This window comes from Crocodylus siamensis, chromosome 3, assembly GCF_052110815.1.
Source record: "Crocodylus siamensis isolate JL-2025a chromosome 3, ASM5211081v1, whole genome shotgun sequence".
Lineage (NCBI taxonomy): Eukaryota > Metazoa > Chordata > Crocodylia > Crocodylidae > Crocodylus > Crocodylus siamensis.
This window is the reverse complement of record NC_143397.1, coordinates 53,855,045-53,878,488: the sequence shown is the minus strand read 5'-3', so window position 1 is coordinate 53,878,488 and position 23,444 is coordinate 53,855,045. Positions and strand designations below refer to the sequence as shown.

General features: G+C 39.5%; 1 protein-coding gene across 7 annotated transcripts in view; it reads right to left on the bottom strand.

The window, feature by feature from the left end:
* Nucleotides 1–23,444, bottom strand: part of PAM (peptidylglycine alpha-amidating monooxygenase) — a 269,026-nt gene that overhangs the window by 101,537 nt on the left and 144,045 nt on the right. For all 7 annotated transcript variants that reach the window (XM_090038336.1, XM_090038338.1, XM_090038341.1 and 4 more), the window contains exons 5-6: nucleotides 15,772–15,859; nucleotides 170–255 (exon numbers count right to left, since the gene is read on the bottom strand). In XM_090038336.1, coding sequence (XP_089894462.1) covers nucleotides 170–255; nucleotides 15,772–15,859 — 174 coding nt within the window. The remainder of the gene's footprint in view (nucleotides 1–169; nucleotides 256–15,771; nucleotides 15,860–23,444) is intronic.

Genomic DNA, 23,444 nt, shown 5'->3' with positions numbered 1-23,444 from the left:
CCCCCATCTGATTTATTTAGTGAGATAATTAAATGTCTGTCAGGTGTTACAAGAGTGATTTAATTTTTGCTAATTGTGGTAGCCAAATGAAACCATTACACTGGGAAACTCTACTACCCCATCTTATTTACTCTATACAAAGAATTTCATAAAATGAAAGGCAACATACCACTGGGAAGTTTGGTGGGTGGAGCATTTCTTGCCCAGGCATACAGGATGTTAGATTCATCTGTGCAGGTTCCTTCATCGCAGTCCCTAAAATACAGAGGGAAAAAAAAAGGACATGATTAATAATCATCACTGTCATTGCTGTCATCTGCAACTATGTCAAGTTCCAGGTGAACCACTTACATTAAGATCCAAATTTCACCAATACATTCCTAATAATTCTAATATAATAAAAGCCTTAGTCTGTCTGTAATGCTTTATGAGCACTGTGATTGGTTGTCTCAGCAGACAATCACAATGCTGACTGAAACAACCAACTAGAGTGCTCTGCACAGACAGATACACATGGTGGAGCACTGTCATGACAGCAGGCACTGAGGGGCCGCAAGGAGTGGGGGGGAGACCAGAGATGCGGGCTTTGCCCCACCCTCCCCTGGCCTTGCTCCTTGGAGTGGCGGTAACACGGGATCATGGTGGCACAGCATTGGCCGTGTCCCCCTACTCTGGCCTTGCCGCCGCATCCAAGGGATGGCTTCCCCCCACACCTGGCCCTGCACCTTCAAGGTGGCAGTGGCACTGGCACTGGCCAGCTTTGTCCCTGGTGTCATGGCAGAGTTTCATCTCTGGCAGAGGAGGACTCACAGGATGGAGTGCCATGGCAGAGTGCTGCCATGATGGAGGGGACAGAGCAGGGGGACGAGGCCAGTGCTGTATCTCCACCACCTCCAAAGAGCAGGGCCGGGGGGACAGGGACGAGGCCACGCCTTGGATATGGCAGCAGTATGGGGTGCTGGCAGGGTGCAGAGTGCTGGCTCCTGGCAGGTGACAGCGGCGCGGGATGGTGGGTAGTGGTGCTCCATCCCTGCCCTCCCCCCAGCGGGGGGGGGGTGGCAAGGAAGAGGGGAGTAAGGGAGGGAGAGAGGGGAGTGGGAGCGGTGGCACCTTGGGGCACTGGGTGGCAGCGCTCCATCCCCCCCTGTTCCCACCTGACCTCATTCATGACTGGCAATTTGCTACTTTTTAATATAATCTTCCAAATGTGAAAAACTTTCCTATATATCAGGATGTCCTCCATCACCACCTCTCCTTTCCTCCCTCTCAAAAAAGGATAAGGAAAACAAATGAGTTTTGCAGAATGTTTTGAAGATCACCAATATCAATATGGTAACCCAAGGTGAAAACTGAGTTTTAGAGCCCAAGATCCCTTGGTAAGAATGAACCTCGATCTCATTACACACCAAGGTGCTGCTAGCTAAACTGATTCAGAAGTATGCAGTTGCCAAAGTTGCATGTAAAGAGGCCATAACCCAAGTAAAAGGAATACAATCCAAAAGAGTTTCAGAGCAAAACTAATACCTTAAACTCATAATAAAATTTGCTGGGAACAACTGAAGGTCAGAAAGGAGATGGTCAACAATGATCTCATTGAGAAGAAGAGTACTGTCAGACTACAGTATAACCATTTTGCCTTTGTCCTTCCTCTTCCCTTTCCTTTCTCTTGTCTATGTATGACTCTTGATTATTTCAGAGTAAACTTTACACTGTACATTTTTAAGACAGAGGCTGTACTATTACTTTTTTTACAAGATTTCTAGCACATTTTTAAAATGTGAAAAAATATTAACATACAGAAACTCAGAAGGTAAAATGTGCATGCCAAGTGCCAGATCACAAGCTATGGCAACTAGACTTTCTAAAGGGTTTGAATATGTAATGCTCAAAGAAAATATGAACTGATCCAATCTCAGTGTAACAAACCTTATTTTTTTAAGATACCACCATATTTTAGGCACCTTGCTATATGGTACCTTGCAATGTGAGTAGCTTCCCTGAAATTGCAAAAAAATACAGTCAGAACCAGGGGCAGACCCAGGAGTGGGGTGCAGTGGTACAACTACACCCCTTTTGATTCCTGGTCCACCCAAAGTTTGGAACCAACTGCCTGGCAGTAGCAGCAGCATTCCTATTCTGGCATCAATGAGGGAGACTATTTACCTCATGGCTCATTATGATCAACCCAAATCCTTCTAAACTATTAATTCCACAGGTGTTAATGACTCTCTCACACCTTTTAGTGGCCTTGATGTTTGTCTAATCAAGCTATCCTTTTTTCTGCAATTCTACTCTCTGTTAGATGTTCCTGGTAATACAGCTTCTATTCCACAACCCTGCAGACTCAGCCTGTTTTTAACCCTGGCTACAAGTATTAACCCAGGTATGGAAATAACTTTCAGTGAAGTATCAGATGCACTGTCAAGATGCTCAGTAAGGCTAGATTTTGTTTTATGAATCTGAAAGAGATGCATTTTTTAAAACTAATAACTACAGGATTAAACAAAGTATTTTGCTTATTTGTCTAGCCTGTTGTGTTTTTTATACATTATATATGATGATGCAACACACCATCTGCACCCCCCTTTTCAAAATCCTTGATCTGTCCATGATCAGAACCATGAAGAAATACATAAACTTTAAACACTGTTGAGACTAATGAGAGTATAAACAGTTTAAATACGGTTTTTAACAAACAAACTTCAGTTAACATTTTTTTTGGTAGGGCAGAGCTGAAGTTCAGCCCTCTCCTAATTAGTTGTCATCTTTTTTTTCTTTTTAATTCTCAACAGTATCTGTTTATAGTTACTTTGGAATCTTACCAGAAAAGAAATAAGATCATGCTGTATTTTTAACTTGCAGAGGGCAGATAATTTATTACAATCTGTAACCCTTTCCGGAATTTGGGTATAATCCACACCTTTTAGAATTACCTCCATATATAAATCTAGTATATGACTTTTCATCCTAGAAGACAACTTTATGATCTTTTTCTCTTTTGCACTATTGTAATATTCCTGGCTGGAGATATTTTCTTGACCTCTAACTAATGTAGTCTTTAGTGCCAGGGGTTTTAATTGGATTGAAAATAACTTTCTTTCAGTGAAATAGATTTTAATTTTCATCTTGGGATAAAAATCCTAAAATCAACCTGCCTTTTGTTCTCCTGGCAAATGGGATCAGGTTTTTGCTGAGGGGGACAGGGGGAGGGAAATCTATTACTTGAATCGTTTCAAAGACTATTCAAAAATATTTTGACTACACAACTTCGTAAAATAAATTATTAAGGCCCTAGTGTACATTAAAACAATGATTTAACTGGGACTGGAGGGATTTTATGATCCATCCCAAATATCACACCTCCTGTCATGCCAACTGATCGTTGGCCCCAGCCCTGGATTGGGTTAAGATCCCAGGCTACCAAGAGCCAGGGCTGATAAGACAGTCGATTGTTTTCATCATCCATTGGACAGCCCAGGCTACAGTTTCAATTTATGACATCATACAAATGAACCACAAATGTTCCACATTATGTGGAATATCTTTGTGGCTGGTTTTCCACTTCATGGCACCATAAATTGGCTGAATGTGTACTGTTGTTGTTATTCATGGTGCATTGAATATATTAATCTCTCCATAACTGGAGCTTGTGCCGGGAGCCTTAGTCAGACTCCTGAATTTAAGCGCAACATTAAAAAACACTACTCAATTTCTGTTATGACAATTACTGGAATGCTTCAGAAGCTTTTACATTCATTTCTAACTGCTAGCCTGAACAACAATCTGCTTAAGTGGCCTGCAATCAATTATATTAAAACGAATCCAATACTACACCCATTTTGGAGAAATTTAGGCATCCTGATTGAGACAGAGAAACCACATATCCTTTAAATAGGGCCATTTTTGCTCATGAAACGTGTGGCAATGTACATTAAGTTAATCATTTAAAGCCAACCTGAAAACGCAGATATTTCTTTGTTTTTTAAACATTTATAACATGGAAACTTCTGATAATGAGAAAAAAACAAAAGAAAAGGGGTAAAAAAATAGTAAAGAGCAAAAATATAGGAGTGTGTCATTTAAATACCTTCATATCAGCTAAATAAGCAACAGGCTTTCAGACAAGAGAACCAAACTCAGTGGAAACTGTACAGTGAAGTGTTGTGACAACTTCAGATTAAATAATACATGTGAAAAAAGGAATTTGTAATTACAAGACGTAAATGGAATTAGTGTTGCAATCAAAGTCCTATCTAATCCAAATGCTCATAGGTAAACTAAAGTAATGTCCTTCTATTGCACTCAGCAGATTACGGAAATTTTAAACAAGACAGCAGGGAACGTAAACGACAACCCAAGGGATAGGATAGAATGAGCAGCAGGAGGGAGGTATCCCCACCCCCAGCTTCTCCACATTCCCATTTACTGGGTCAGGGAGAATGGGCCTAATTGGTTCTCCCCTTCACCATATAGGCACCTTCCATATTGCCTAAAGTTTTCAGTTCCTGCCCCCACTCCGAAACAGTTTGATTCTGTGGGTTCATATCTGGAAAATAATTTCCTACTGGATCAAACAGACAAAGAAATTGGAAGGGGTTTCCATCTACTTGTACCATCGTGAAGGTACAACTAGACTGAAAACAATAGTATTTCAAAGTTTAATGTCAGAAAACTCAAGACTGATCTTGGTGACTTGCAACCAGTGTCCTCATGGCATCTGCCACTACCACCCTGCTGAGGTTTCAGAAATTAGTTAAGCCCTAGGTGTCATCTGAGAAGCTCTATCCACAAGTTATGGGTTCGGTTACGTGGTAAGAAACACATAACCCCGTCACAACCAATTATAATACCTGGCATATGAAAGCAGAGGATAATATATAGCTTCTCATCCCAGTTTTAAGTTAATAAACCCATGTGTCTGCCACTGTATCCCATGTGTCTACCACTCATTTCACCTGTACCCCCCAATCAATACTTTCTGTTCTTTTAAGTCCCACAAATCAATACATATATAAGGTTTCTTTTCACTTTGGAATATATATGCAACCATGCTTGTTAGTCGTCTTTCAGACAATGAACTGCAGAAACAGTTTCCCTTTGACCCAGAATCAATAAAATATGCAGACTATGATTTTGGGCATAAAGCTGTTGCCAACTATGTTAAACCACTCACAAAAAATGCAAAATGACCAGAAATGGTTCTCTTTTAGAGATGTAAAATTAAGAATATCTTAGAGAATCAAACTGCCTCTTTAAAAACACTGACTAGAGAATTTTAAGCTCTCTCATTTCTTAAAATGCACAGATATATGCTTATACTAGTCTTTTGTAACAGATTGTATGTAGGTTCATTTTGATAACTGAAATAAAAATAAAATTATTCAACTAATTAGATAGTAAATAGTCTTAAGCAAATCAAAATATACCTTATGTCTAGCCATAATTAATTAATACTGTGTGCTTTAATAATGTCAGGCTGTTACAAAACAGAAAGAAAAAAGTAAAACCCCGTACCTTCACAACCAAAATCCTTTAAACGAGTGTTATTTTCAGCAGTTTACAGTAAAACCATTTTTCAATGCTCATTACTTGGAGCCAGGTTAATATCTCTGGTTACTTCACATAGGATTCTCATTTAGATTGCCCTTTTCAAATATTAATGCCTCAATCAAAATTTAAAAGGTGTTTCAAAACCTCTTTCGACTTATTAATATTCATACCATATAGATGAGAATGAATGTCTGAAAAAGTAACTGGTCTTGAATCCCTCAGCCTTTGATATACAACCTCTTAATCTTTGATATACAACTCATAAGGGAATGTTTCTAGAGTATATTAGTAAGTACCTTCAGGTGGGTAGGCCACAGAGTTTTGCTAGATTTTCACTAAATTATCCTAACACCAAATGATAACTAAGCACAACACTTTTTTGGTACTTTGTCTAAGGCATAAAGTTCCACCACTACTCTAGGAATGTGCATTTCTTCAATTGGTCAAAAATCTAATCCTTCCAACAATTCATTTGTGTTGTCAACTTAGAGTGTTTAGATTTAAAATCCTTAACTTTTAAAATCATGTTTATAAACGTTGAAATTAATCTCAATGTCTAGCCATTACTTTTGGGGGGTTTTTTATTTTTATCTACAGGTCTCCTGAAGAACACCCCACTTTGGTCTTGGGCCTCTAAAACTGTCACTTTACTTGGGATTCAAACTAACTTTCACCTTCATCATGGAGGGTTTAGGCTACAGTCCCCTTGCAATTCACTGTGATCATCTCAGCAGGTCTGAACTGAGTTTAGCACCTGATGTTGTCTTCTTTTTTTTACAGACAGTGGCATAGCTGACTAGCAAGTCAGCCAAGTACCATTTATTTAGAATAAAAGCATTACAGACATAATATTTAACTGCTTGCACACACTTGCCAGGTAATGTTCATATTCTGCATAGAGTTTTGACATTGTTATAACATGTAAGTTCGTCAGTTGTTAGATTTAGTGAAAACAATCCTGTCCTTTCATAATGTATCTCTTTATATAAAGTTTTCTTTCTTATCTGTCAGGCTGCTTGAACCAGAAAAAAAAATCAGTATATTTTACCGCTCCGATAGGATGAGATTCCTCCAAACCTTTTAACGGGGTTAGTGATTTTTGTTAGTTACTTTCCAGTAACTCTGCTTCCCACAGGAAACCATCCCTTGAGTCAGGAACAGAGAGATATCTAAAACAAAGAACTGATACAAAGGTATTTTGCTTTTGTGGCATTGCATGTTTCCAAAGCACCACATCTATCCCAGAAGTAACTTTAAATAGGTTTTGTTTGCTTGTTTTTTTTAAATAAGCTGGACTTTGGCAGTTTTTATCTAGACGAGGGGAAGCTGGTCACCATATGCTTGTGCAAAGATTCAAGAAGACGCATATTAACTTGTGAAGAGCCACATGTGGCTCTGGAGCTGCAGGTTGGCCACCCCTGATCTAGACATTCTTAACTCTGTGTTAAATATTCCAGTTCTGTATAAGGAAGAATAATAGGAGTATTCAAGGTTGGTATTATGGCTAGAAAGGCAACTCAAAGAAGCTGAACAATTTTATAATCCTACCACAGATGATTTTTAAAACAAACCTGCCTGTGACTTGTAACAGCATTTGGACAGTAAAATATAACAATTAGCAGAGTATGAAATTAGTAAAAATAAAGCCCACAACATCCTACAAAACTGCTACATATTTTGACTAAAACCAATGAGTACCTAACCTAGTTGTGTGTGTGAAGGAAATTTTCAGATTTCTCTCTCTACTGTATGTACACTATACTATACACCTGTGTGAGCATGTGCATGTGTGCACACATGCACATGTGTGTATTTTATAGTATGTATAGTATGGAGAATTTTCATTTTCTCCATTTGAATGAAGCTATTTGCTAGTATTCATATGAGAAACTTTGACTGCTAGCAAGAGCCATATACGCAAACTTAAAATCCAGACTATAAAAATTACATACGTCTGAATGATGTAGGTTGTACCCGTGTTGGTCTAAGGACATAGGCAGACAAGGTTCCTTGAGTGAATCTGGTATCTTTTATTACACCAACTTAAAAAGTTGGAAAACAATTATTAAGCAAGCTTTTGGGTTCAAAAACCCTTTATCAGGCTAAGGAAGTTTCAGCAGTTGGTGTGTGCTCTTCCTGGACGGAATGAAAAGTAAGGAAGCCAGAGGCTTATCATTCCATCCAGGAAGAGCACACAACAACATTTTTCCAATAAGCACCTTTCAAAAGGACTGTGATGAAAAAACAATTGGTATTCACACAGTCCCAGAGGTAACATGGACATACTTTATTTAATCTCCTTTATCATGGAATCAGGGTTGGTAATAGCACAAGCAAGTTACAGCCAGAAATATCATCATCCTAAAACGTAAGTGATTCTATTCCTTCACAAAAACATGACTCTAGCAATTCAAAATCATTATTGGGTTATTTATGCAGTTAGATCTATTAATGATGTACTGGGATGTTTCTGTAAAACAATTCAAAACAATTTATGTAGAATCCGTGACTGTCAGATAACAGTATCATCTTGAATTTAAAAAAAAAGCACAAAATCAAATGCAACTATACTCTTCTATACATACAATCTGTTTCAAACAGAAATTACTGGCTTTCTGCAGAAATCACTGGGTGATATTCTCTGACCTGTGTTATGCAGGTGGTTTGATTAATGAGTTCTGATTAGTTAGATTAGATACATTAGTTCTGTTCTGACTTAAAGATCACTGAATGTTTGTGGATTTAAATTCTGTACCTGAGCCAATGCTAGATTTGCTTGTTCACAATTCTGCAAAACACTGAACAGGGACATCTTGGCCTTTTGGGTTTGTTTGTTTTTTTTGGAATGGTAGAAACAATTTTAAAAATAATCTTTTAACATGCATTGTAATTATTTTGGATTAGGGCCCATTACTGCTCTTTGCTGAAGTTCCTCCATATCCTAAACTGTTCTGGAGAGTTCTTTACCAGCTCTTCAGTGCCCATCATTAATGTTCTCTAAACAAGCTGGGGGAAACAGTAATGACTAATATTATTACAGTAGTTTCTGGAGGCCTAGTTATGGACCAAGAATATATTATGCTAAGCTTTGTATAGAAGATATAGATGGTCTCTGCCCCACACAGTTTGTACTCACGAGACAACCAATGAATACACAGGCAGGGGACTAAAGGACAATTAGACAATACTGGTTAGGGTAATATTCCGTGGTCCCACTAAATCAGATGTAAATTTTGTAGATATAAAAGGAGGGATTCAAAGGAAATTAATGATGTATATTTCTAGACATTTACAGGAAACTTCTTCTAAGTATGAGAGGCAGGATAGGAGAAAGCATGCAGCAGCTTGTTCTAAAAATGTAATAGGTTAATGGGGAGGGTGGTATTGCAGACTCCTGTGGGACGGGGGTCTGTATCAAGCATCACGATCGTATGCTCCAACACTTCCTGATGTTTCGGGTGATGCTTCAGACACACAGAGTCAGTCAACGCCCACTTGTTTCTGCATATTATATAAAGAATCTTATATGTACCTGAGTGGCAACACCTAACAACATACCAAGGCTGCACATTCATTGTGATCCTGTGACCCTCAAATTAGCAGGGAATATCTGCGCCAACTTTAAATTGCCCCGTGTACATGGGTTGCTTCCTTCTACCTACAGTTTTTCTGTAAACAAGATGCCCTCTGGGGTCCAATATCCTGCCCCAGAACATGTCCATGAAATCAATCTGGCAACTGGAATGCCTTCATCAGCACTAACAAATTAGTTCCTCAATGCCAACCCCACCATTTAATATCCTGACTTTGGCCTAATACACCGCATAACCAGCTTCTCTGAATAGCTTATAAGACTGGCCAAGATCGCTGCACTGCCAACCTTCGCAGATGGGGACTAACATAAAAATCCAAACTGCAGCTGTACCCGAACACAGACAAGCACACTCTGTTCAGACCGTATGATAGTTTGGTACCCTTGAATTTGGTAAACAAGGAATCTGCTGTCTGGCTCAGCAAGACATACATTTGCTAAAGAAAGATCAAGAAAGAACTGAAAAAGCTTATGGAAGAGATGATTAAGAGTTCTGTTTCAGCCAAATTGAGCAAGAGCTGTTAGCCAGACCTCCACAAGAAGCAGTGATAAAGACAGACTACAATTTTAGTTTGAACAGAAGGAAGCAGATTTGGCACAGAGGAGATCTGTGAGTCATCAGCACATAGACAAGCAGCTTGAGTTTGTTTTTACAGATGAGATTATTCAGAGATAAGAGAGAAAGAGAGTTTTTTGACTTTCGAACTTTTATTATACAAATATTAAAAACAAATAATATAAGTGAAAAGGTATGTGGGCCTTCCCAGGGGGCAAGCAGAAAATACTTGTCAGCAACAAAAAACATTATGTCACTAAAGACTGAAACGCTCTTCTGCGTGTCCCTTAAGAGGTTACACAGTTACACCCTGTCTTCCACCTTGGAGAGTGCCCCTTCATGGCTCAGCACAACACAAAGTTGTCCAGATTTTGTTGCAAGGTGAAGTGTCCAAACTCAAATGAAATGCATACCCAGACCAGGAAGCAGAAGAGTTGAAGGGCATCAATGGAGCCAAGCTCTGCAAGCTGGTTTCTGGTTTTTCAGTCACCATCTTGGCCTGGTCCAGCATAAAATTGGCCCAGCAGGTCACAATCCCCTTGGTCACTCAGTACAGGAAAGAGAAGATGTACACAGCCTTGGAAAAGTCCAAGTCCAACATGCCAACAAGGGTGCTGAGAACAGTAAAAAGCAGCTGCAGCCAGGAGCAGTTCAGAAAGACATGGAAGAGTTTCCTTTACCTCCTCCTCACAGAAAGGGCAGGCTGCAGATCCTACTGAGTCTAAGTGGCAGATAAAAGTGTCTGTGGCCAGGGCCCCATGCAGCAGCCACCACTGGAGGTCACCAGTTTTCTTGGTGATGCAGCCACATCAACAAACAATAGTTTAAGAGCTTTTTGCTTTGTATTACAAAGGCTTCATCAAATGTACTTTACATAGGTTCCCAGGGAAGGAAACTGTAAACAAAATAGTAAGCATCATTATGCCCCTTTATAAATTCATGGTGTCTACACACCTTGAATACTGTCCCTAGTTGTAGTCCCCACACCTCAAAAAGGATATAGAACATACAGAAAAGGGCAACAACGGTTAGTGGTAATGAAGGGCTTCCATATGAGGAGGGACTAAAGAGACTAGTCCTATTCAGTTTAGAAAAGAGATACTTAAGGAATAGGGGGGACATATAAGAGTTTACAAAATACAAAATGGTGAAGAAAAAGTAAATAGGGATTTATTATTTACTATCTCTCACAATATAAGTAGTAAGGGTCATAAAATAAAGCTAGTAGATAATAAATTTTAAACTAACAGGAAAGTTCTTTTTCACATAACATATAATTAAAGCATTGAAGTCATCTCCACAAGACGTTGTGAAAGCTGACAGTTTAGCCATACCCAGACAAGGATTGGATGAATTCTTGGAATTCTTATTTTGGCACTGTCATGGCATTTTCTTCTAGTAGTTTAAGAGTCAGAAAAAAATGCTACTGACTGAACAACATCCAAAGGAAATTTTCTTTCATAATTAGAAGACCCCTCATTCAAATCTGAAGAGAAAATTGATTCCTCACAGTATTTCTACTATTTTGACCTAAGCACCAGGCAAATCTATAAAAGGACTACATCAGAGCTTCAGACACTCACGAAGTCATCTAAATCAATATGATTTCCATTTATATGCAAACAGCTAAACACAATCAGTGCAATCTGCTTGGTTTAAAATATGATCTGCCACACTATATGTGTAGGTTCAAAGTAACTGAAAAGGCTACACCCTAAAGACCAAACCTGAAAATCTGTTTCATTCCAAGCGTCTCTTTTTCACATTACAGGTTTCTCTTGCTTTATGCGGGTTCGGCATGTGCAAATTCGTTCTTATGCGATGACCCTTTTTATATAAAAAATTTCTTATATGCAAGGTAAATTCACTCTTATGTGATCTGTGTGGCGGACAGCCGTAGTCAGTTGCTTTGTGCAGAGCATTGTGTAGTGTGAGTGATGCGCAACAAAATATAGTCTCTCCTGTGTGGATCTGTGCTCCTCGCTCATTGTCTGCAACACGTTTCTTAGTTGCCATTCCCACTATGATAGTGCCCTGTGCTTGTGTATACTGTCTGCTGTTGGTGAGTACCAAAATTGTCTTGTAAAAGTGGTAGAAATGGGTCTGGGGGTCAGTACAGTCAAGGTCTTGGAACATATCCCTATTTGTTACATTGTCAAGTGGGTTTCATTTATGCGATTTTGAGTTACGTGCCATTTTCCAGGAATGCAGGTACAGTATAAAGTGAGGGAAACCTGTAAAATGGTAGCTTTTCATGTAAGCGTGTTTAAACGAATGAAAGGAGGAATAGTTACAGAGGCCAAAGAACTGTCTATTGGAGAAAGAAAAACAAAACCAAAAAAAAAATCAATATATAGTTCTAGCTTTCATTAATATAGTTTCACTTGAACATATAATTTAAGACAAGACTGCACCCTAATTTTCAGGAGACCTAGTTTATAAATATGGGAGACATTTTCATATTTGAGGAAATTTTCTGTTCTGTGTTAAAAACTTTGACATAACATTTTGAGAAGCTATATGGATGATCAAAAAGGCTGGAAAATAAACAAGAACTAAACTCTCATATACTGTATTTTGAAAAAGCACCTATTGTCCTATGCACCTTAGTTATCAATAAGAAATAACCAGATTTAAAATAACTTCCTTAGGTACAGGTAAAAGATATATTTCTTAGGAAGTTATAAACCTATAATAGAAAGCCTGCATTCTGCTATTTGCATAACAAGAATGAAGCTCTATAAGTCTGTTTCCAACACACACAGTGAGCAAACCTAGGAGTTAGCAGAAGACTAGGAAGTTGCACAAGGCAGTGCCGAATTCTCTTAATATATATTAATAATTTCTAAAACTGCAAGTCTTCTCTCTTCAGCTTCCCTTTCAACACAGGTTTAAACTTTTAGAACCCCTCACATGTGCAGGTGATAGGTGCGTGGTAGGTTCTAACGCGGCATCCCCACAATTGCACTCCCAGCTGCAGGGGAGACCTTGCTACACATACAAAATAAAGCTTTATCGCAACCCTCTATAAAAGTTATTTCTGAGGTCTAACTTTATAGCTAGCTGGAGTTTTGTATTGTGTGATAACTACTTTGTATGCATAGCTGGTCTCAATGTGATTGCACACTTAACCAGTTAATTGCACAATACCTATAACATGCAGAGAGGGCCTTAGTTCTTCCATACTGCTTCAGAACCCAAGGGTTGCAGCATTTCCTTTTTTTTTTCATAAATGCAAACTGTCATTTGATTATTCTGAGATCCATCCCCCCCCCGCCCCCACACACACACAGATCACTTTTTTCTTCTACTCAAGCCTGTTCTTCACATAGTACCCCTGCAACCACCTACCAGGCCACTTCCGCACACACACCAGCAAAATGGCAAGTAGCAATGTAAGCCAGAAAGCCATTTGCTGACCTAGAGAACTGTAAAAGGTAGTTAGATGTGTTAGCCTGAAGTCATGACATGGTAGCACCTGAGAAAGTAACTGGTTCAGAGGGGCATAAGCTTTCACAAGTGGCAGCCTACTTCATCAGATGCTGTGAATTTATGTTAGTTTCCAAGATGCCACCATTTACTGCCTTGTCTAGAACTGTGGTGAGCATTTAGGAAGACTTTAAGTACCAGAAAGGAGGAGATGAATAGGAAGAATAGCAAAAGCAAGAAGTTGCAGAACCTCCTCCACAGGAAACTACAAAACAGGAAAACGGGTTAACTGCGGGATGAAGCACAAGACAAACAAGCTGACACCCCGCAAAGGCACCTAGAGATGAAGTGTTTTTTGGCTCTTGAGCTGGCAGACTTAGCAGCTGTTTCAGGGGGGAGTTTAAGAATAGAGTCATTTCTGATATGGGTTCCCTGACTTTGCATAAGTTAATTTGTTTGTTTTATAGTTCAATTCAATATTATTTCATTCAATGAAATAACAGCACATTCAACATTATTTCAGCATATTTGATGTTATTTCATCCACTGATCATATCAATTCTGTGTCCCACATTAAGGTCCCAATTCATTTCTGTGTGCAAATGATGGTGTTACTTTTAGTTAAAAGAACTACTTAAAATTAAATTTATATGCAGCTTAAAATCACTCTTTGTGCTTCCTTTTTGACGATTTGAACGTCTGAGGAGAGTCTACTCAATGGAGACTTCTCAGTACAGAATTCTGCTTACCTCTCAAACTCCTATGCCCTCTCTACACTTTATATGCATCACGCAATTACCAAGTTAACTGCACAATTAATTTAGACTGGCTACACATGCAAATTAACTATCCCACCATAAAATGGTCCAAGCAGCTATAAAGCTATTGCTGGAAAATGTATAACAACTTTATAGCTGGCTGCTCTCCAGCTTTAACTTGCATATGTAGCAGGGTCTGCTCCAGCAGCTGACCAGGCTCCCAGCCACAGGGGTGCACCATGTGCAACTGCGGGATTCTAGTTTTCAGCAGTCATGGGTTACTGTCACGATCTCCAAGCCCCAGGGGTCAGCTGAGGGGCTCTCAGTCGCAGAAGGGTGCTTCTTTCAGGTGATCCCCCCCTGCACCAGAAATAAGGCATGATGGAATCTAATGCACAATTCCACAATCGTGCCCCTCCTGCCATGCACGTGAGGCATGGCTCAAGGTATGATGGTGTGGATTGTGCATTAGATTCCATTATGCCTTCAGCTACATGAAGAGGGGCCCTTAGCCCTATCAGCACACAGGCTTTGCTTGTTTTTTTCTGATCAAACTCTTTATTCAGACATTTTCCAAGTCTGAGTTGAAGAAGGATCAGGAGTTCTTCTGCAATTCAGGAAATGTGTTACATGAAGTAAATTTTGATTAACTAATGGTAATTATTGAATTCAGATTACTTTATAACTATTATCTGTATAAGCTTCTTCCAGGGACCATTATTTGAACAGAAAAATAAAATCAGAAATAAAATCTGAACTTTTTTTCCTTTTTCCTTTTTTTTTTAAGAAAGAGATATCCATTTATTTTAAAAATGGAAAATTTTCCTTTTCTCCTAGTTTCTTTTATTTCCAAGTACTGACCTGCCCCCCTTTCCCTCCACTAAACCTCATCTGATTTATATTTAGAAATTAGAGGAGCATCATCAGGATTTAAGTTTGCAAGCAACTTAAATTTTATTAGGGGAAGGAGGAGGAAAAACCCTTTTATATTCTTATCCTAAAACCAAGCAAAATGGAGACCATCCAGGATCACATTGTGTTTTTCTTACTTCCTTGCATAGTTATTACTTGCTTAATAACTCCAAGACAAATTTAGGGTGCTCAATGCCTTTGAAAATTAGACAATTTATTTAGGTGATTGAAATTTATGACAACAAACTTTAAGTATGAAAAAAAATCTTGCTCTGTACAGCTGACTACTATTCAGTTTTAAAGGCTCTAATTTAAAATAATTCAGTAACGTGAACACAGGAGGTAATGAGCAGCATTGACAATAATTTCGACTCTCATCTTTCTGATCTTTTTAAGAGTTTCCTAGACCACAGTGGGTCAGGGTTTCAGGGGAATGGAAAAGGGAAGGGAAAGAGAAAGATGAGTTGAGAGGATTATAGAAGATCAAATTTTAAAAATTAAGGTGCATGTCATGAACCACAAATAGCAAAATAAAACACAAAAAACTTAAAAATCTGACAGTTGTGTAAATAAGTGAACACTTCATTCATAAATAAGCTTTATAGAAAATACTTAGAAGACATTAATTAACTTCAATTTTAATGTCTAATTCAAATCTATAAATACTACTTTTTCTCAAGTATGGCTGAGGCCTGAGAAGTTCATGCCCTTTATCACACTGACAAAAACATATTTGCTGTACTGACAGTATATCTTCATAGCACTGCTATTACACATATGCATCAGATTTACAGCTGTATTAAACATTTACCAAAACCTTCAAATATAAAAGTTCAATGGGAATGAAATCTATAATTTCTTTTCCCTTCTCAATTTTTTATTAATTAAAATCTGGGACCCTCCAAAGTTGTATATGAAGTCAACACTGATGGAAAATTAAACTATAAGAATTAATATAAGCCTGTATTTCTTACCAGTAATTTTCAGTGGAAGAAGGCATGTTACATCCAAAGAGTAACATGTGATGGACAGTGTCCATGCTGGCATGAGGCTTAAAGTCAACTGAAAGACAAAATGATAAAAAACAAAGCATAAATATGAGTCTTATTCTTGTTAAAGGAAATCATTTTGACTAAAGGAAAACATTTTGTTGACTTTATGTATATTGTAAATATTGTGCAGTCATTCTGTCATGGTATTATGAACAGAGATAAATTATTTGGATGCATTTAAGATGTAGTGGTTTAACACAAGAGCAAATCAAACAATAACAAGAAGAGGCATGAAAAATTAATACTTCAAATTGTGTTTTTGTTTGGTTTTTAAATGTCAGTTTATCTCTATGGGACAAGTAAAACTTACTGGAAAATGGATTTGTAATCTTCCAGAAAATGGAATTATGACTTTTCTTACTTGTCCAGACATGCTTCCAATAAATACTCAAATATTAAATCTCCATAGCTTCTATATCAAAACCTGTAGAAGCAGAATGATTTGTTTGGAAGAAAGGAAAAAAAAGCCCCTTTAAACTAAAAATAAATAAATAAATAAATAAAAAGCTGTGAAACCAGATCTTTAACAGTTTGTCATATAATACAGAGTTTAAACATTAGAGATGTTGAAAAGGTTGTATAATGTGAGCATTCAGAGTCTTTTACTCAGAATGCAGTGTCCATCAGTGGCACTGAAAATACAGATGAGCTTTGTCCATATGACTGGCTTTAGGAAGTACATTTCTGCTGTTGAGAACAGTTCTAAATAACTTTATATGAAAAGAATATATTGTGCTTCAGAATATTAGTAGATGTAGCAGGACCCATCTTCTAAGAGCAAGACTCTTTAACTGCTCAAAGTCTTACAGTCCCTCTAAAGTTGCTCCCACATTTATACAAAGCCAACAAAGAGATAGCTAACGCTGAGTGACATGCTGATAGGTACCAGCACAAAAAACAAGATATCATACATCATGCTGGGTTACAAATGAATGAAAAGTTCATCCTAAATACTCCAAAAAACACACACCACAACTAACCATCCTGTCTCCAAAAGGGACACATATTGGCAGATAGTGTCACCAGCAGAGCTTTGGCTTGTTCGACCATTAGATGTTGTTTCAAAAAGAAGGATTGCTAGAAAGAAATGGGATCTACCTGATGAAGAGGGTAGAGAATTTTCACAGACAGACTTGCTAACCTAGTGAGGAGGGCTTTAAACTAGATTTACTGGGGGATGGAAATCAAAGCCCTGAGGTAAGTAGGAAAGCTGATGACCTGGAGGAAGCGCAAGCAAGGGGGACAACAGGGGAGGCCATCTCATTCTTCGTGAAGAAGTAGGGCAATTGTCTAGTTACCTCAGGTGCCTATACATAAATGCATAGAGCCTGGGAAACAAGGAGGAACAACTGGAAGTCTTCACAGTCACAGAACTATGACATGAGTGGAACAACAGAGACGTGGTGGGATAGCTTGCAAGACTGAATGCAATACTGTCATGGATGGGTATAAACTGTTCAGGAAGGACAGACAAGGGAGAGGAGTTGTGCTTTAAAACAGCTGTGTATGACTGATCAGACCTCCAGTACGAAACTGCAGTCAGGCCTGTTGAAAGTTTCTGGATTAGGGTCAGAGGGGAAAGCAATAAGAGTGATGATGTGGTGCGTGTCTGCTATAGACCACCAGACTAGGAGGATGAGGCAGCCAGCAAACAGCCAGCAGAAATCTCCAGATCACAGGCCGTGGCTATCATGGGGGACTTCAATGGGGAGGGCAATACGGCAGTACACAGGCAATCCAGGAAGCTTTTGGAGTGAGCTGGAGATAACTTCCTGGTGCAAATGTTGGAGAGGCCAACTAAGGGCCATCCCCTCCTTGCCCTGCTGCTCAGTTGACTGATGTGATTGCAGAGCCACAGGCCATTATTTTTGAAAACTCACGGCAGTCAAGTGAGGTCCTGGATTACTGGAAAAGGCCAAACAGTTCCCATCTTTAAGAAAGGGAAGAAGGGAGGATCTAGGGAGCTACAAACTAGCCAGGCTCACCTTAGTCCCTAGAAAGATCAAGGAGCAGAGCCTCAAGGAATTAATTTCTAAGCACTTGGAGAAGAAGGTTATTAAGAACAGTCAGCATGGATTCACCAAGAGCAAATCATGCCTGACCAGCCTAATTGTGTTCTATGATGAGATGACTGGCTTTGTGGATGTGGGGAGAGCAGTGGACATGATATACCTTTTCTTTAGCAAGGCTTTTGATACCGTCTCCCACAGCTTTCTTGCAAGCAAGCTAAGCAAGTATGGATTGGATGAATAGACTGCAAGGTGGACTAAAAACTGGCTGGATCACTAGTCTCAAAGGGTAGCAATCAATGGCTCGATGTCTAGCTGTCAGCTGGTATCAAGTGGAGTGCCCCAGGGGTTGGCTGGTCCTGAGGCTCGTTTTATTCAATATCTTCATGAACAACCTGGAAGATGGGATGGAGTGCACCTTCAGCAAGTCTGCAGGTGACACTAAGCCGTGGGAGCAGTACATATGCTGGAGGGTAAAGTTAGGATACAGAGAGACCTCAACAAATTGGAGGACTGGACCAAAAGAAATCTCATGAGGTTCAATAAGGACAAGTGCAAAGTCCTGCATAGGTACAGGTTAGGGACCAACTGATTAAGCAACAGCTCTACAGAAAAGGACCTGACGGTTACAGTGGACAATAAGCTGAATATGAGCCAACAGTGTGCCTTTGTTGTGCAGAAGGCTAATGGCATACTGGGCTGCATTAGTAGAAGCGTTGCCAGCAGATCGAGGAAAGTGATGATTCCCCTCTATTCAGCACTGGTGAGGCCACATCTGGAGTACTGTGTCCAGTTTTGAGGCCCCCACTACAGAAAGGATGTGGACAAATTGGAGAGAGTCTAGCAGAGGGCAACAAAAATGGTTAGTGGGCTGGGACACATGACTCCTGAGGTGAGGCTGAATGAATTGGACTTATTTAGTCTAGAGATGAAAAGACAAAGAGAGGATTTAATAACAGTATTCAGCTCCCTGAAGGGTGGTTATAAAAGATGGAACTAGACTATTCTCGGTGGTGATAAATGACAGAACAAGGAGCAATGGTCCCAGGTTGCAGCAAGGGAAGTTTAGCTTGGATATTGGGAAACTCTCTCTCACCAGGAGGGTCGTAAAGCACTGGAACAGGTTACCCAGAGAGGTTGTGGAATCTCTATCCTTGGAGGTTTTTAAGACCAGGCTAGACAAAAACTTGGCTGGGATGATCTAGCTGGTGATGGTCCTACTTTGAGCAGGGGGTTGGACTAGATGACCTCCTAAGGTCCCTTGCAACCCTCGTTTTCTATGATTTGGTAATTCTGTAGTTGTCACCTAAATATTGCTCTGGCACCTACATACCAAAAAGCAGAAAACAAAGCAAGGAAGAACTAAAAGCAAAAAGTTGTCAAATGAATTGCAAGTAATAAACAAATTAAAGAGTAAAAATCAAATTGCTTTCTTAAAATCATCAGTTTTCAAGCTGTTCTGTATTATCAGTAACAGCAGCAGCACTTTTTTGAGAATTAAATATCCTTTTTAACCTGAGAGAAGCAAAATACACTAACCTTTAATTTAAATGTTGTGAAATGAAGTAATGAGCAACATTCAGATGATTGCCTATTTTACGTGTGGGTAATATATTATGCACTTAGGAAGCTGAGCAACCTGGAGAAAAAAAAATCTAAAGCACCATAAATTTAACCCACTGTCTCATACAAAACCCAATATCAGAGGAGCTACAGGACTGAGAGACAACAGCTTACAGCAAGTCCCCATTGTGGAGTCCCTCCTTTTGAGAAGTGTGCACGGGGTCAACAAAGCTTTGTTTAATATTTCAAAAGAATATTTAGATAGTTTAGTTATATTTATGCATTGAAAAACAAAGCTATAGAGCAATCAGAAAAGGCATCACTGTCAGGAGGATCAATTCTAAAATGACAGCTGGAGTTTTATAATTCCTTCAGGATGCAAAAGAATGCTCAAAAAACCCACAATGAAACCCCCCCCAAACCATTTGGTAATGAGTTTCATGAGCTGTGATACTTAAGCTGGCAGCAAAACAGAACCAAAACACTCCAGAACATGATGCGAGAGGTACAGTATTCAATAATGAGCTTTTTTTCCACGGGGAAAATGTTTTCGTCTTCTAGAAAAGGAAAGGCAGTGTCAGCTCTGAAACTGTCAAGTTAAACTATTCCTCATAAGTAGGGATTAAAGTATTAATATATAAATTACTAGATTAGGTTGCAAAACCCTACTAACAATCTGCCTTCTTCACCCAGGCTTGCTTTTCCTATACTTGCCTCTGACATCTATTTTTTCCTGTAATTTACTCCTTACTATCTACCCATAATAGAAGATTGCTTGCATACAAGCTACAGTCCATGTCACACTTGCCCTTATTCACACTATTTATGGTTTTAATAAGAAGCTAAAAACCTCTATTTTCAGTAAAGGTAAAACCAGTCTCTCAGAACATTTATTTTACATAAAAGTATGTTCCAACACATTCTGGTAGAATATACCAGCAGTACATTCTAGCCACCGGACTGCATTTAAATTTTAGGTAAGACCTTGGTATAAACTTAAAGAACTTCAGAGAAACCAGATTAGCTATCTGTTTTGCTTCTTAAAAATGATTGTCTTAGGTGCCCTGCTCCTTAGAGTAGAAAACTGCTAGGCAGAGAGCCCTAGCAGTGAGTGGGGAGCCCCAGCTGCAGGTTGCCAAGGCAACCTGAGGGAGCTAAGGATCCGCACCTGCCTGGGCAGCTGAAGGGAAGGGGCAGGACCTGGCTACTATATAAACCTTAGGCTGAGGCAGGCGAGCAGTTCCCTGCCAGCAGCCATAAGGGTAGGAACTCTGTTGGAGTAAGGAAAAAGAAGAGGCCAGCATGCATGGGCAGCTGTTACGGGTGAGAGATGGAGGAACCCTGTGACAGGCTTGAATGTGATTATGGCCCGATGGCTTAGGTTTACGTTATAGCCAAAGGGGCTTGAGTTTTCTGCTTACTGTTAGCAACTGGTGGTTTGGGTGAGGCCATTAGGGGTTGGAGGAGGCCTCATAGGGGATCCATGGTAGCTCGGGGACCCCAGTGTCAGAGAGGATGCAGCATTTTGGGGTGCGCAGACCCCAGCCCCAGAGCAAAGGGCCAGGCATGGCTACAGCCACCTGAGCCCACCCGCAGGGGAGGAGGGGGTTCGAAACCCTAAGGAGGAGAGTTGGGGCCAGGTATGGCTACAGCCACCTGAGCCCACCTGGGGGGGCGGGTTCAAGACCCTGAGGAGGAGAGTTGGGGCCAGGTATGGCTACGGCCACCTGAGCCCACCTGAGTGAGAGAAGCCCCAGAGCAAAGGGGGCAGCGAGACAGACCAAACAACGTCTGGTACATCTGCGAGGCTTTGGGCATGGTACAGGGATGGTTGGAGTCATGCATAGCCCATAAGGCTGGGGTGCACTGAGACACCCAGTACAGAACAGGGCCAGGGTACAACAGAAAACAGTGTCAAAGAGGATGAAAGGTAGCCTCCCTTTAATATTTATAAGACCAAGATGTGCCAGGTGAGATTTGAGGGTGCTTTGAGGCGAACTTGGCACGGTAAGGGGAGATCATGGCCACCCCTAGGACCCTGCGCTGTGACAATAATTGTATCTATCTTATATGAATCATACAGGAGATGAGGAGAAATTAAGCATATAAAATCAACTTAGCAAAACTTCAGATAACTTATCTGCTGGAGAAAGGGATATGCTCTTGTCCCAAGTATCTTGTTAGCACAAGCACCAATCAGAAATACCCCATCTTCTGAGTGCCCAGTTTTTTAATGTACTCAAACTCACAGTGATAAGCAAGGACTCCTAGTCTGTGTGTAAAGCCAGCCAGATGCCTAGGAATGCACACCAAACTGGTATTTTCAAAGAAACCTAAAGGCATTAACCCCATCAAAGTGCAATGGGACTTTGGTGCCTTATTCCCTTCAAATCCTTTAAAACCCCATTTTAGAGTCTTAATTACAATATTGCAAAGAATATTTCCAGAAAATATTAAGAAGGGTACCTGTTTTATATTGCAGCCTTCCACAAAAAGTTGCTTTTGTATATAAACCACTTCTGTATTGCCCTGTGCATTTTTTTCCAAAGTAATCTCACTTAAACCTGAGAAGTTCTAAAAATACCACTTGGTTTTGCCCATGGAGTAAATCAAGCTGAAAAGACACATTGTATTGTAATGTTATAGTAAACCAACCTAATTTAATTCTCACCTGTGCTGCCTATATATTTGGTATTTTTTAATTGTGCTCTGACTCAGGAATGATACCAAGCTTATTTGTATGCCAAATCCTATGGAGGCTTCAAACATATAGCCAGTTAGTTTAAATTAATCCAAGAGTACCCAATGCCTCACCCATGGAATTGTCTAAATTGTTTCTCTTTTTCCAGCACATCACTTGTCCAATCCAATCCTACAACTTCTTTCAGTGTGCACTCTAAGCAACAAGGCTATGGGACTTTCTCAAGCAATAGGTCCATGTTTATAGAGTTTGTTGCTTCCAGACCAAAGATGTATTTAGAAGCATAGATAGCTATTGTGACTAAGTACTTTTCTGCTTGCTATCCTTGAAATCCTGGAAATTTAGATGAATGTGAATATTAATGCATGCCTAATGCTGGAGATGCATAGTTTTTCCTCCTCAGGTCTAAAATGTTAGTAAACCTATGCAAGCTATGTGTAGAATGTGTACCCCCATACCCCAATGTATGGGACAAATTGTCAAGACATGATGAATAAATCCCCACTAATGATTAACAACTCCAGTGGGGAAAAAAATGTATCATGTGATTACTGGGATGGCTTCCTCAGGCTCATCACCACCAGATTTAGAGTTTAGAAAGGAAATTCACTCCCTGACTCTATCCTCCAGTTTGACTGGCAGGGCCCTTGGATATTTTGTGCCTTCATCTCCAGCATGGGGCCTTGTTAGTTTGCTGGGATTAATAGGGTACCTGCCACTGCAAAGGGTTGTAAAACTTGTGGAATTTGGGTCTGATAAAAATTCTGAATGTTATAACTAAAAAAAACTGAATAACTAATACATGATAATGTTCTTTTAAAAACTTAATTCAGAGTTCTTAATTTTACTCTTACCGTACTCTGTTTGCATGCATGACAACAGCTCAAAGAATAGCACACAACATTATTTTCTGCCCACAAATTCTGCTTAGACCATTATCATAAAATAATTCTGCACTAAAGAAAGACCTTTTGTTTCGACATTTTTCTCACTATAGCTTAATAGCAAAATTATGATCAACTCTTGGACAAGAGAGACAATGTGTCATTTAGGTGGACTCTTTAACTTGGTTTGTAAGTGTTTTAAGCTGCTGTTGCCAATTTAAGGAAGAAATGAAAATTCTGAAGGAGGTCATAACTATGAAATATGATGATCTTCATTGCATTACCCAAGACCTGTAGAAAATGTAATGCAAGTGAGATACAAAAGGCTAGACTTTATGAAAGGTAAAATTAAAGGTTAGGTCACTGATGTGCTGAGACCATTACCTACCATGCTGACTCATTTTCTGTCTTGTTTATTTGTATTCCCCCCATCAAAGC